The sequence below is a fragment of the Leuciscus leuciscus genome (genome assembly GCF_965113295.1).
Source record: "Leuciscus leuciscus genome assembly, chromosome: 22".
Classification (NCBI taxonomy): Eukaryota; Metazoa; Chordata; class Actinopteri; order Cypriniformes; family Leuciscidae; genus Leuciscus; species Leuciscus leuciscus.
This window is the reverse complement of record NC_138746.1, coordinates 26,029,659-26,045,526: the sequence shown is the minus strand read 5'-3', so window position 1 is coordinate 26,045,526 and position 15,868 is coordinate 26,029,659. Positions and strand designations below refer to the sequence as shown.

Sequence of the window (15,868 nt, the reverse complement as noted above, 5' to 3'; positions counted from 1 at the left end):
TTGAATTGTTATACTATTTCACAGTATTACTGTTTTGCTGTATTTTGATCAAATAAATGGCTTGGTGAGCATAAGCGACTTCTTTAAAAATCATTAAAATAATATTTCTGACTATCCCAAACTTTTTGAACTGTAATAGACGTGTATTCTGCCTGCTAATGAAACGTTTTGTCTCATGAAATCTGTTTTGCCATGATAATGTATGTGATATTGTGAATATTTAAGAATCTCAGCTATTCCACTTTTGATACCGGCACTTTTGGTATTGGGAGTGTGAATTTTTGCGTGTGCGTGTGCTTGCAACGGTTTTTCTTTTTTGCACTGGTGCATCCTGTGTAAAACCTGTGTTGACTGCACGAACATGATACGGCTCGCCTCTAACCCAACTCCCACACACATCCTCACTGTCTCTCTCTCTCTCTCTCTCACTTTCTCTCTCTCTCACTTTACTCTCATAGCATGTACAAATCTCTCCACTCATCCCCACATCCTCCCTCCATTTCCTGCTTTAATCTGGTTTTGATGGAACAGCCGTTATGCTGTCATTAGCTGCTGAGAGGAGAACTGGGCCTAATATCAGTCATTTCAGCCTCAACACAACCCTCACAGGGCTCATGTTCACTTAGAGGCTGTGCTGTTTCCTCTGCTGGTGCCACATACTCAGCATTTATTCGGCTAATCCTGGCCATGTGTGCTTGTTTATTTCCATTAGTATCATTACTGATAAGTAAGGCTTTCACAGGTGGTGTGCAAACCTAATGAAGCATGAAATCACTGACACTAATTTATTGTATGTATAGGATGCACATGGATGCATTTTTTTTAATACAACATAATTACATCTGAATTTGACCGTGTGATCATCATGGATTTTTGTTTTATGGAAAAAATCCATAAAAATCCAAAATCCACTTGGTTCAAATGGGCATGAAACACACACATTTCCAACATAGTGGAACTTAGCCAAAAATATTGTATTTTGTTAAATAATTTAGTAATAAACTGCTAAAACATATTTATATGCAATTTAGCATAATATTAAACTTTCTCAACAAAGATTTTAGTTTAAAAATATAGATGATGTATAAGCAAGCAAAAAAAATAAAATAAAAATAAAAATAATAATATATATATATATATATATATATATATATATACATATATATCAGGGCTTGAATTTCGGCGCGGGATTGCGGGTATTGCGCATAATTTTAATAATTCCCGCAGGTCTCCCACTTATAATGCGGGAAATTCCCGCAAACATTGATTCACTTTAGCATGTAGGTTGTATTGGTAAATTAATCCACACAGATTATAAAATCAAATCGGTCATTTTAAAACTGTCTGCGAGACGCAATTTCTCAAATCGCGTGAGTGATTCAGCGGTGCTGCGTCTTCTATCAGCTCGTTAAGAGCTGCAGGCGGTGATAACACTCTCGCGTTTCGGGAGTCGGGATAGACGGAATTGTCACTTGCATAATCGAGCCAGCATTGCATCACGAGTAACTAAAGTTTACCATTTGCACGTCTTTTTAAGTCTTACCAGTTTAAGCATTCACGCGATTTGAAACTCTTCGGTACGTGCGCGCTGTCTGAGAGATGTTTCTCTGCACACATACATAGAGTAAAATGCAATGAGTGTGCATACATTTAGGCGAGATAAATGTAATTAAAAAAAAAAAGTCTAAACTCCCCCTTCAAATTAAATATTCACCCCCATAAGAATCACCTAAGGGGGGATTTCCCCCCCATTTTCCAAAATGAAATTCAGGCCCTGTATATATATATATATATATATATATATATACATATATATATTCCGGTACTGCTAAAATAGTTGGATTCTTTGTGATAAATTCCTAGTTTTTACGTATTTGTAAGTGTTGGGAAATTATTGGGAGAAATTGTAACACTTATTATTGTTATAAAGATCCAGTCTGCTTTTTCAAAAAAATGTGTTTACTCTAGAACATTAATTTGACTCTTAAAAATATTGCATTGGGTATAGAGGCCAGTGAAGATTATTGAAGATGTTCCTTTGCTTTGCTGCTGAAACATAATTTTCTTTTTTGGATGGTCCTTACAGATAGACTTGGAGCCAGAGGGGAAGGTCTTTGTCATTATTGACTTGTCCGGATCATCCAGTGAAGGTAAGACATCCTTGTAAACTTTCTGTGATCGCATTACCTGTCATTTAAAGACTGCTTGAAACATGTCCCTGTTAACCATTATACCTAATACAAGATTTCTTATAAATACACTGTCTGACACAGTAAATACTCACTGGAATACTCGTTTGAAATAAAAAAATAAAAAAGTGATAGTGACAGTATGTGGCATCAGGCCTTCGAGATGCATTTATTTTTTAAATAAAATAACAAAGCTGAAAAGACTCAAAGCTGAAAATGGCATAGTTCTATTAACATATGCCATTGTTTGAAATGCAGACTTCTGCAGTCTCTGTGCAGCTGCTCTTTCTGGAAATCATATGAAGAGCTGCAACTTTATGATCTTGATGTTGCCTCTAGTGTAGCTTGATTAAAAAAAATAAAAAAAAAACACTGTTGCGCGATCATTGGACCCAGATCCAGTGTGGCAGTGATTCCACCCAGATAACCTCCCACATGTGCCTCTATCACGAACACTTGCAACGGCCAAACTCCTCTCATACCCCTGGATACACATCAGAGATGGCCCACTTCAAGAGCTCCTTCATCCTCTCGGCTCAACTCCTGCTCCTGGAGGCAGAACATATGATCACTTGCCTCTCACACTGATATAGATGCTGCATATCAAACATCTCCTTGTGTCTACACAGACCTTGTGTCCGCACCATCATTGGTGGAATGGCACAGTTTGCAAAACTGTTAGCCAGGAATTTCTCCAGGAATAGTCATACGAAGAGAGGCAAGCAATTGTCATGTTTTGGAAAGGCATATGTTGTATTTTGAATGGTTATCCCTGAGATAAAATGCTTAGCAAGTATCATAGCTAGCATAACCCACAGTAGTAACTGAGTTATGGTCTGGCAAAGCTTCATTAATAACTCCTAACTTCCAAATAACTTCCAAAGGGGCGTCACCAACGGACGTCGCTCAGATGCCTCTGGGCGCAATTGGATAGACCTAAGACCTAATCTGCCCTGTCAATCATCTTGTCACAGTTAAAATCCTCTATTAAATCTAATTAAATTTCCTACCGTTTCGGAGAGAAATGTAGTTGCACGTTCATCTGCCAGTGGGTCTTTCATGGAGACTGTCCTCATGTGTTTGCAATTTGAATATAATAATGCATTTAAAAGTTGGTGCGCTTCACCAACGGACGTCGCTCAAATGCCTCTGGGCGCAATTGGATAGACCTAAACCAATCAGAGCGATCGTCATTGTGTAAAGCCCGCCCCAACGTTTCTGATTGATGCCGCGATTTCGACGGATTGGAAATGGGCTTGAATGAGCTCTTTGCCAGACTACTTGCAGAGCAAATCTAAATATGCCGGAAGTTGTCTGGGTTTTCCCAGGCTATTAACAAAGCTAAACATGGTTAAATTAAACATTTCCCTTCATTTTTTTTTTTTTTTTAATTAGCCTTTGGTTAGCAAATGAACTGCTTTAGCCCAAAGTATACTTTGGTTTTTACTTGTACTCTTTAAGTTTTACAATGTAAATTTCATTATCAGCAGTATGTGCGTACTGTACATGCATCACACGTACTCTGTACTCTCAGTTGCACATGCACCTTGAATTTGTCCACAAAGTGGCAATCCTGGCCCAACCCTTTGTTTCACAGTCGAAAAAGAAATGGAAGAGAGCCCTGCTGAAATATCCAGCATTACTGGTCACCACTATAAGTTATGTTTTGCATGCTGAGACTAGCATGGGATGCTGGTTGTTGGTTTTCGGGTCCCCAGCATGGGAAGCGTGAGTGCTGGTAGACCAGATTGGTTTTGCTTGAGATCAGCATGACAATGCTCTGGTCCAGCAGTAAGACCAGCACTATACCAGCTCTACCAACGTAAACTAGCCTGGACCAACATGGAGTTCATGTTGGTTTATTCTTGATTTTTTTTTAGCCAGGATGGAACAACAAAAACAAACTATTAGAGAGCGCAACAACAATAGACTTGCACTTTGACAAGCGCTTGTGTGATGGAGGTTAAGATATCTTAAGATCTTAACAACTCTTTATCACATACATTTTGGAGAGAAATGGCGCAAACACTGGACAAAAATTTGACTTGAGCATGTGTCAAATGTTATCAAATGCGTACAACATGCACTTCAGGGTTCAGCTGTCAACGCGGCCATCTATTATTGTTGCAGTCTCCAGTAGTCTCTTCCTCATCTTCCTTTTTTTTCTACCATGAAACAATGGCCAGGGGGAAAACTGTAGCCCAGACCAGTGTTGCCATCTTCTGGAACAATTAATTGCAAATAATTCACTGCACATGTGGTACATGTGGCACACTGTTAGAAAAAATGGCCATGTATGTGTTACATTATATGGATGAAGAAATCTGTCACGCACACTGTACACATACGCTAGTGTACGCATAAAAATGAAGTATACTTTGAGCCTTAGCTGCAACTTTGCATTAGTTGCATCTTTTAAGGAACAGGTAAAAAAAAAAGGTGTGTTTTGTTTCTGTGTCACTCTCATTCTGTTTCAGACAGTTTTAATTGGACACTTATTCATTTTACTGGGAAACAGTCTATGTGACTCATATTTTATTGCGTTTAATCGCCGTTTGCATCTGGAAGCGGATACTTAACATTTCGTTTTCATGAAAGTTGGATGACTCATCAAAGAGTGGCAGAGACGATGTGTTTATTAGCAGTTGCAGTCTGGTCTGATGTTAAAGATATTGATGATCAACTATAATAGATATTGAAGAAGGGACACAAAACATGAATATCGTGGTTAATAGGCCTTTGAAGTGTGTTGTGCATCATATGTTTTGCAGATGCCAATCTGTTTTGCAAACTGCCATTCTGCAGTTTACAAGTGTAAATCTGATCTGTGCATACGTCAGCTCCATATTGGCATTGGTTCTACTGATCAGATGGACAGGCGGCTTTGACAGATTTTGGGTTTTGTCCCTTATGGTTTGGGTTGTTGAAAATTGATCTCAAGGCATCCTTCATGTTCAGCACTGTACTGAAGTGAACAGAAGTTTGCACGGTCGGTCCAGTGCCAGGGTCTTTTTACAGTGTGACAGTAGAGGGACCTGGGATTCTGGTACTCACCTCAAAAACCCTCAGGCTTTGAGCAGATTTGTCAAAACATTGGTGCCTTGAGACAAACCTGTATGACTTTCTTTCTTCTGTGGAACTTCTGCCTTGAACAGTAAAGCATGGCACTAGTTACTCGAAGGTCATGGGTTCGATTCCCAGGGAAAGCAAGAACTTGTACAGTGTTTACCTTACAAGCAGTGTAAAGGCCAAAGTATTCTATACGTCCGCTTTCCATGACTGAATGTGAATGTCTGCGTGATGTAATTTTCGTCATCAGAGGGTCCTTGGACGTCTGCGCAGAACAATTTTTGTGTCCATGCGGATGGTGCGCGTACAAAACTGCATGTGACTTGAAAACACTTTTAAAAAACATCTTCAACTAGAAATGTCTCAACATTTTTCATCGTCATCTAGCTAAAATATGTCTTAGTCAAGCATAAGATAAAATTAAATGTATGTTTGACCTATGAGCTGAAGTTTGCATTTTCCAGCCCAATGACCAGGTAATGGTTATTTTGCCAGTTGTGGGCTCACCATTTCAGACTATGTTTGCAGGTCCATATACTGTTGTTATGTTGTTGATTGAGACACCAGATCGTAAAAAGTAAACAGGTTTGTCAAGTGAATCTGTTAAAACACTATTATGTTAAGACTGAAGTTGATCATTGATTTCTGTTGAAATCAAACCTTTCAAGCAAGTTTAAAGTGTGTTAACAACACAGAACTATGAGAAGTTTTTATCCCAAATTCAGAATTGTCATCAACTTCAGACGTTGCTGCGGAGACTGAATTTGACTTGGCGATTTTGTATTACAGGGCCGTTTTACGAAATTCTTAAACATTCTTTAAAATTAAATAAATTAAAATAATTTTATGTTATGTACCTACCTAGTCAAAACATTTTAAAATGTCTGTTTTGCCAAAATGATTTCATGTGATGTTACATGAGGAGCTGCTACTTCAGTGTAGTCATGTGCTTTAATGTTTGTGCTACAAATGTGATATGGCCATGTGCCTTTTTGACCACTGCCCAACACCACTGAAAGTGGTCTGAGTGATCGGAACATAGAACATTCTGCACTCTTTTATCTGTTTTTAGCATCAAGTTTCTTCTAATCCTCAAACGCTACATTTTAAACTCTGGTACATAAGTTGTCATGCACTGTTTATGCTACGGACATGAATGATGCCTTATATTACAGTATGCTGCTTGTTGAGAAGCAATCAGACATGTGATTTTGCCCCAGTGGACCATAAGATAGGAACCCTAGCCATATCCAAAGACCTGAATAAAATAAAGACTTTTGAAAACACAAGCAATCTGTGCTTTTTGTTTTCTCCTCCAAAAACATAGGCTTTCTTTTCCTTGGAACTGTAATTGGGAGAAATGCCTCTTCGGGTCTGATTGTAGTTCTTTGTGTGAGTCTCTAAGGGTCTTTATTCCTGTTAATAAATTACTTGATGAAGACTTTATTAAGCCAGATGCCAGCTGAAGGAGGTTACTTTTTTACTCTGCATTTTTAGAAAACTTCAAGTGCTTTAAGACAAGTGGAACTTATCTTCAGGAACTGTGTGGAGTGTTTGTGAATGTTTTTGTCAAACAAAGCAAGTGTGAACATGTAAAACCCCTCTCTTGGTGCATTTGCTTTTTTGGAAGTGGCTTGCCAGTGTTTGAATGTGCTTATCGACATGTTATTGCAGTGGTTTTCAGTTTGTGGGTCGTGGCCCAAAAATGGGTTAACTTACATGTTTATTCTAATAGGGTCACAGACAGGGAAAAACAAAGCTAAATGCAAATAATAGAATGCAACTAACCATATAATCATGCAGAGTTAGGATAGCACGGTAAGTAGAAATACAACACTGTTAAAAGGGTTGGAGAAAAAAGAAAGTAAAATCACCACAAATAGGTTAGCTGTTGTCACGGACACGGACGTGTTAAAACCTGCCAATAGCGTGCCAGGTGGATAAGCCAGTTTGTGATTGGTCCCCGCAGATTTGTAACGGAAGCAGGATAGAAGAATGTACAGGTTTCCAGCCTGAGCTGCAGGGCGAAATCAAATCGCCGGCAGATCGGGCTGGGTTTACCCACTCTAAAGTGTTACCAGAAAAAAGCAACAAATCCACAATGCTAGGTTTCTTTTCATTTATTTTGAACAGACAGTTGTGCAAATTACAGTTTGTTCCACCTAGTGGCATTTTGTCCCCCCTGGAGCAGTTGGTACAGTAGGCTACAGCCTCCTTTAGTGTATTAAGCATTAAGCAGTTAACAGAATGTACTCTTGCATAGGTCATATTTTTTTACAGGGCTGATAAAAACCAAAAGGTATTTGGTCACAATCAGCTACAAAAATGAAAAGCATCTCTTGTAAAATTAGACGTGCATTAGGAGTGTTACAATTTGCTTCTGGATTGGAGTGTGGATTGCCTGTGACTGACTGTCTGACTGAATGCACCAAACTGTGACATCTGTACCCTGGTTTTGGACGAATACAAGTACCGTTAAATCCCTATTATTTTGATTATGCTGTGTTTTGTTTAGTTTACGTTTCTCTGCTCCGTTCGGTTTTGCTTACTGATTATCGCCTCGTTTGTTTCTATCTTTATTAATTATCATCACCTGTCAGTCATTTGGTTCGTCTTGTATTTGAACTCCCTGTTTTGTTCAGTCCCTTGTCGGTTCTCATTTCAGTTTATGTGGTTTGCATTTTTGTCTGTGTTTTCCTGGATATGTACTGCGTTTATTACTTGGAATAAAGACTTTGTTTGTTAATTCTATCGCTGTGCGTGCTGCAGACCATATCTGTAACAGAAGAATCGAACGACAAAGAAAGAAAGAAAATAAGCCATGGACCAGCATTGCGCCTACTCTTCCTCCCCGAACAGAGGAATCGGCTGGAGTATTTGGGATGGCCAGCTTCCCCCTTACAGCTTGCGAGCCGGAGACTTCCACCGAGTCTGTCCTGGAGCCAGTGCTAGTTACCATCGTAGTCCCGGAGTCGATGCAAGCTGCCCAGTCCATCTCAGCGGACCTCTTCCAATGTTCCCATCCCAACTTCCTGGTCCCATCCCCTCCACTGGGTACATCTAATCTCCTGGATCTGTCGGCTCCGCTGGAGTGGTCCAGCTCCTCGGCTCTGCCCCCTGCACTTGGGTAACCAGGCCCATATCTCCAGGTCGGCCTGTCCGCCCGGCTCCGCGTTCCCTCGTCTTCACCGTTCCCCATCTGCTCTTCGACTCCTCCGGGCTCCCTCGTCCCTCCGGATCAATCTCGGTTGGTCGTCACTCAGCTTCCACCACAGACTTCCGGGTCTCCAGGCTGCGTTTCGATCCTCCACCCCTTTCGCTCCACTGAGCTCCTCCCTTCCTCTGGTTTCCCCATCATCCACGCTTGCTCTATCATTATCCCGGCCAATCGAGTCCCCGTTTACGCCTCAGTTCCGCGAGCCAGCAGCTCTATATTGGGCTTCTGGGCCATGGATGTCGCCCTGGTCCGTCGGCCTCTTTGCTTCGCAGGTTCCTCTAGACACCCTGGTTCCACCTCCATTAGTCAGCCCCGTGTTCCACCCAGCCCTTCAGCCAAAGCCACCCTGGCTCCACCATGGTGTCTGTGTCTACTGACTTCTCCTCATCCCTGTCCATCACCAGCTCTGCGTACTCCTCCAAACCCCCCTGCCTCCCTCTACAGTCAGATGTTTAGTTATGGCGTGAGGACGCGCCTTCCAGGAGGGGGACTACTGTCATGGACCTGGACTTATTTTTATATTCTGTTGAGTTTTGCTTAATTCCTGTTTCTCTGCGCCGTTCAATTTTGGTTACTGATTATCTCCTTATTTGTTTCTATGGTTACATATAATGATCACCTGTCAGTCATTTGGTCTGTATTTAAATTCCCTGTTTTGTTCAGTCCCTTGTCGGTTATCATTTCAATTTATGTGGTTTGCGTTTTTGCCTGTGTTTTCCAGGATATCCCCTGCGTGTTTATTATTGGAATAAAGTATTTGTTTGTTAACTCTGTCACCGTGCACAAGGCAGACCATACAGCTGTAGGAGCAGCAATTTTTTGCATTATATTTGAAACAAAAATATTCAATTCCCCATGTAGTCTGTGTCATATTAATATTTTTGTATGTTGTATGTACAGTTAATATATATGCAGGTAATATTACAATTTTTAAGGGCACTTTTGTTTTCTTTTGTATGATAAAATTTGTTGGTACTATATTGCATGGCCACTCTGTGCACTGTAAAAAAATTCTAACCCTCCCAAATAAAAAATTTCAAGTGACCGATAACATCTACATTTTTCAATTGGCCCAAGTGAAATTCTTGTTGCAATAGTCTGTTAACATTGGGTCAATGAGAAATAATACGTCAGACTAATTGAAAAATTTAGATGTTATCGGTCACTTGAAATTTTTGACTTGGGGATGTAATTTTTTTTTTTACAGTGTGTTCAGTGTAAAACCTGGGTCCTGAAGCAACACTAGTTAAGAACCACAGTGTTAGTGCTCAACTAAAAGTTGTTCTTTTGAGCCGCTGGCCTGCAGTCACCCTAGCACGACCACGGAGACTTGGCAGCTGATAAATCAGTAATGACAGGAGGCAAAACAGTGAACAAAACCTACTGGTCAGGCTAATCCCTAATGTTGTAGAAGCTTTTGAAGATCACACAGCTCTGAACTAGACACACACACACATGCAGAGTGGTGCTGTTCTGTTTGTCCCAGGGACACAGGTGGAATCAGAGTGGATTTCATGGAGGGCGTTCATGGAGAGATTCAGACTGGCTCAAATACTTGCCACGTATGGAGCAAATAGAGAATATTAGATATAAAATATTTAGATTTATAATTTCTAAATTTCAAATTTATGTTTTTGAATTGAATATAAAATTTCTATCCATTTGGATATCACACTTTTAATATAAACAAACCAATAAACTTAATGTGATTCATATTTGTCAGGCATACAAGACTCATAAAACATTAGGGAATAGTTTATTATTGACTATTTGTATGTATTTAATTTTATTTAAATAATCTAATTTTCAAAATGGATTTATTCAAATCTCACAGCATTATTCTGTTTATAAAAAAAAAATTATAAAAAAAATAATTTAAAAAACATGTAAAGAATTGTTGAAGTCCCCCTGTAGTCAATCATTTTATCCCATATCATTTTTCCTTTTGAAAATGAAATGTCTTCATACCTTAAAATAGCTTGAATGCATCCTTGCCTCATTTAGTATACGCGGTTCAATGAGCATTCAAATTAGCCCCGCCTCCACTCACACCGGCTGAGAGATCCACTCGTTGACGATCACACGTTGACATAATTGGTTACAAGGTAGTTTGTGTTGTCAGAAACACCAGCGATTTCAAACCGCGTTTTTGAGACTGTCTTTGGTTCACTGCAGATTTAAGGAGAAAATACTCAATGGTGTTGACTTATGAATTTGCACATGGTTTGTCTGAAAGCATATTAAAAACATCACATAGACATATAAACAACATTAAAAGCTTGATTTTCACCACAGGGGGGCTTTAAAATATGGCTAGCTGTGGAACAAGGAATATTTAATTAGTACTATTACATTAAGCTTACCTGTTTCTTACCTGTTCTTACTCATTTTCACTATCTGTGTAAAACACCTCGATCGGGTGCGGGTCGGGTGAGGATATCTAAATCAGAGAAAATTATTGATTTGTATGGGTGGCGGGTGGATGATTTAATTTTTTTAACAGCGGATTCGGGTGACATTAGAGCTGATCCGTGCATCTCAATTAGTTATGTATTGCTATCACCTGTGTCTAGTTTAGTTCTTTTGTTTGCCCTATGTATTTATGCCGCCAGTTTAGTTCGTCTTCCGGACTATCATTATACTTATTCCTGTCTGCAGTGATCTCCTGAGTGTTTAGTTTGAGATTAAAGACTGTTGTGTTTAGAAATTCCTTCGTCTATGTGCATGTCGCAAAACCACACGCTGACGATATCTTTATACGGATTACAGTTAACAAATTTCTTAAAAGACGACGACAGTAAAACACAAGCTACACACTGAAGCGTTAATAATAACAATGGTAACATAAACCATAATAAAATATAATCAACTCACATAATAAACAAATTAAACCAATTTAAAGTAAATATTTCTGATCTTGGTATGTAACGATTTTATTAGCCACACTCAAACAATGATACACTTGGTGTCTTAATAGAGTTAAACACTGGTTTGATGTTTATTACAAACACACTGTAAAATTAAAAAGAAATGTACTTACCTGTGTTGCCTCAGAGGACAAAATGCTTTGCTTGGCATTGCTGTATCTTCCAATAAAAGAAAAGAGAAAACGGCTGCATGTTGAGAATAATTCACAAAACAGTCTGTTGTGAAATGTGCAGAACAAACGGAAACTTTATCTTTCAGTCATTCAGGCATGTCATTAAAAGTAAACTTCAGCCATGCATTTGTAATGCTCAGATCTTTAGGAATGCTATACAAACTTTTTGGAGTTGCAGTTTCTTTACATCCACTGACAGTGAGTCAGTGAGTTTGGCGGTCTTACTCGACATCTTTATCCAACAGCACTATCGCTCTTGTGATTGATGGACAGACATGAGTTGACATTAGGATTCTCTTGAATTCAAATTTGGGTGTTTCAGAAGGGTTGAAAATTATATTTATATTTTAAAACTGTTAGTTTTGAGTTCTAAAACTTTTTTGTGTTTATCGTAGAGTGATCTCTTACATGTGTAAATATCAAGAACATTTAGATTTTCCATTTCATGAGCCCTTTAAATTTAGGCCTAAATATGTTTTTGAGTGTATTATACCAAAAATAATAAAACAATTATAAGGTGTCTCCAAACACAACTGGAACTGTTTGAAAAAGCAACAGTTTAAATTATTTAAAAAAATTTAAACATCAAATGAAAAAATGAGAGAGTAATTGTTTCAGGAAAAAGAAACTAAAGCAAAAATATCCAAATGTCAATATGCAGGCAGAAGTTGCAGAGTTCCACAGAAGTAGATGTGTGTGTGTGTGTGTCTGTGTGTTTAAGGAGGCTGGCTGGCTGACTGCCTTGCGTCAGTCCTGCTTAACATCAGCGGCCCTCACAAAAACACACACAGACACACACACACACACACACACACACACACACACACACAGTCACACACGCTGAGTACTAAGACACCCGACCGGAGACGGGCTGGAGACACAAGTGCGAGTGAGTCACACAGGAGTCGGACAAAGACAGCAGTTCACAGTCAATCATGATGCTCTTTCAATCAGGTCATACCACAATGAGAAATATAGCCATCACAGCTCTGAATCTGCCTGTGCTCATCATTACTGCATGGCAGTGCTCCGTACAACTGCGTAATAATCAATACTGCAGACAGTCATTTGCATTCAGTGCACAGACAGTCCAAAATTAACACCCACCAAGTGCTAGTCAAAATTGGCTGTTGATGTTACTCACCAGTTGGCTTGTAGTTTACTAGGAATGGCAATATCACATTTAAAAATGAGACAAACAATAAAACATTTGCTGTGACCTTCAAGTCAATAATTTTTTACTCAGGAAAATAACAAATATTTATGTAGGGTGCCTAAAGGTTTTTTTTTCTCCATGTGATGACAAGTATGTGCAATATTTCTCACATTAAGTCACTAAAACTAAATTCACAATTCAGTGGCAGATGCCGTGAGATTTTGACACTGCAATTGAAGGCCTGTTTACACAAAGTGCTGTGTAAGTGTTTGTTCAGACTAACACTAACATTTGCTTGCCATAATAATTTTTTGTTACGATGAGTTGTATTTCTTCCACCTACTGTCAGAAAGTGAATTTGCAAAAGCCTGTCTAATCAAAAACAGTCTCTAATAAATCCAAAACCAGACCACTCAGAAGATGGCAGGAGAAGAACCTAACTCAACCACATCAACATTGATAATACCGGACACTGAACAGAATGAACGTCTTGGGTTACTATTGTAACCCTCGTTCCCTGAGTAGGGAACGAGACGCTGCATCGATACTCAACGCTTTGGGGAATGCCTTCGGCATGAAGCGTCTGAAGTCAACTATGGAATTATTCCAATCTCGATTGGTGTAGCACAGGGTGCCCAACCCTGCTCCTGCCGATCGACTTTCCTGCACAGTTCATCTCCAACCCTAATCAAACACACCTGCCTTTAATTTTCATGTGATCCTGAAGACCTTAATTGGTTGCTTCAGGTGTGTTTGATTAAGGTTGGAGATAAACTCTGCAGGACAGTCGATCGGCAGGAGCAGGGTTGGGTACTCCTGGTGTAGCATCATTGCGTCACTCGTGAGGGTTGCATGTGACGGTGATCCGGAAGCTATAAAGGGTCACAGGAACCAGGAAATGTTAGCTTCTGATTGGACAAAGCAAATGGTTCTCAGGAGCGCGAAAAGTGTGGCCGAGGGATGCAGCGTCTCGTTCGGTTACAATAGTAACCCGAGACGTTCCCTTTCGTAAGGGAACTCCCGCTGCATCGATACTCTACACTTTGGGGAAAGAATACCCACGCCGCCACTCTGAGAGAAATACGCCCTGGTGTGAAGCATCTGGCACACTCATGGACGATAGGAATGAGTAGAGGGCAGATCCAACCTAGCTTGTCATAAGATTTGGTGTAAAAAGGGGAGGTCTGGAGCCGGAGGCTTAACTGACCCCATGGATGAGAACCCCAGACAGTAGAAAGTATTAGATGAGAGGTGGAGGCAAAAGCGCACCTCGTACTTCAGATATGAGAGGTTTCTGCAGATAACCAACTGTCTAATTGATAAAGGGGAATAGCTCCTAACCCTTGATACATAACTAGATGGATTGACTCCTCCCAGCCTGAGGCCTAACATAGGAACCTCCAAGGCTATGACCTTGACCATCCGACACATGCGATGGAGGATGGAATACCTGAAGAATCATGATATTGCCTACAGGCACCTCAGTACCGGGGCAAATATAATGTAGAGTGGCTCCCACGCTAGCAAGTAAGAGGGGGCAGCACCACCACTCTTCCAGGGAGTAAGACGTGCAGGAAGCAGACTCAATAGATTCTTATGTATACTCATATATCACATCCACAGGACATGATGGGTGCCAGGGATAACCCATTAGCCTGATGCCAATAGGCTGGATGACAGGATTCATCCTCCAATCTACAGGAACATGCTGTTTTAGTGGGAATGTCCCTACGTGCACACCCTTAGAGGCTTGCGGAGGGCACCGGGGCCGCCACAGAGCCCCTAAGCATGAACGGGAGATCCCGTTAGAGAACAGGATGGAACGCCAGTACTGAAGCAAGTGGGCAGTAATTAACTAGGTTCAATGCCGTCCCTAACTTTAAATATTTAGTTCCTAGTAGAGTGGGGTTCTAGAATGGATGACCTGACCACCTGGAAAGGGCAACCTATTTATGGGTTGGTCCCCCTCAGGGGCCAGACCCATAGTCTCCATAACTCCGGCCGTGGATGAAATATTGTACCACCGGCCTGGGAAAGAAGATCTCTCCTAATAGGGACTTGCCAGGGAGGACTCTCCAAGAGACTAATAAGGTCCGAGAACCAAATTCGGGCCGGCCAGTACGGAGCTACAAGTAATCTCACACCGTACCTCCTGACCCTTTCTAGAACCCCAGGGAGCAGAGCGATCGGGGGAAAGGCGTACAGACGTGACCTCGGCCACATCTGTACCATGGCATCCAGGCCCAAAGGAGCTGGATGTGAGAGAGAGAACCAGATGAGAATTGAGGCAATGAGAGTTCTCATGAGAAGCGAACAGGTCAACCTCCGCCCGGCCAAACTCTCTCCATATGAGCTCAACCACTTCAGGGTGGAGCCGCCATTCCCCGGGCCTCAGCCCCTGCCTCGACAGGATGTCTGCTCCCACATTATCAACCCCAGGAATATAAATGGATCTAACAGAGAGAAATTTATCCTGGGACCAAAGAAGAATCTGATGCGCCAGTCTAGAAAGAGGGCGTGATCTCAAGCCTCCTTGGCGGTTGATATAAGAGACCACCGACATATTGTCTGTCCTAATAAGAACATGATGGCCTCTGAGGTCTACAAGGAAGTGCCTCAGGGCAAAAAATACAGCCAACATCTCCAAGCGATTAATATGCCATGAGAAATGATGGTCCTTCCAAGTACCTCGGGTGTAACGGCCCTCCATAACCGCACCCCAGCCCGTGAGGGACACATCTTTCTCTGACATGGTGCTCCCAGAACCGGGCCTTGAGACAGGAACCATGGTTTCTTCCACATGACGAGAGAACGAAGGCATCTGTGCGTTACTCTGAACATGCGAAAGGGGTTTCCCAGAGGAGAAAACCCCTTCGTCCTGAGCCACCACTGCAAGGCCCTCATATGGAGCAGACCAAAAGGCACTACGGTGGAAGCTGCAGCCATAAGGCCCAAAACTCTTTGAAAGTGTTTGACAGTGATGGCCTGGCCTAACCTAATACTCTTCATTGTGTTTAAGATAGTATTTATACGAGCAGGAGACAATTGTGCCCGCATCGTGACTGAGTCCCACTCTACTCCCAGGAACGTAGTCCTCTGAAGAGTAGTTAAGGAACTTTTCTTCACATTGAGTCTCA

At 41.0% G+C, this 15,868-nt stretch overlaps 1 protein-coding gene and 1 long non-coding RNA gene across 3 annotated transcripts in view; one reads left to right on the top strand and one right to left on the bottom strand.

The window, feature by feature from the left end:
- The window catches only part of LOC309487047, a 188,968-nt gene that overhangs the window by 6,529 nt on the left and 166,571 nt on the right, over nt 1-15,868 (bottom strand). The window lies entirely within an intron of this gene.
- Nucleotides 1-15,868, top strand: part of prkceb (protein kinase C, epsilon b) — a 100,613-nt gene that overhangs the window by 25,902 nt on the left and 58,843 nt on the right. For both annotated transcript variants that reach the window (XM_082154468.1, XM_082154467.1), the window contains exon 2: nt 2,087-2,150. In XM_082154468.1, coding sequence (XP_082010594.1) covers nt 2,087-2,150 — 64 coding nt within the window. The remainder of the gene's footprint in view (nt 1-2,086; nt 2,151-15,868) is intronic.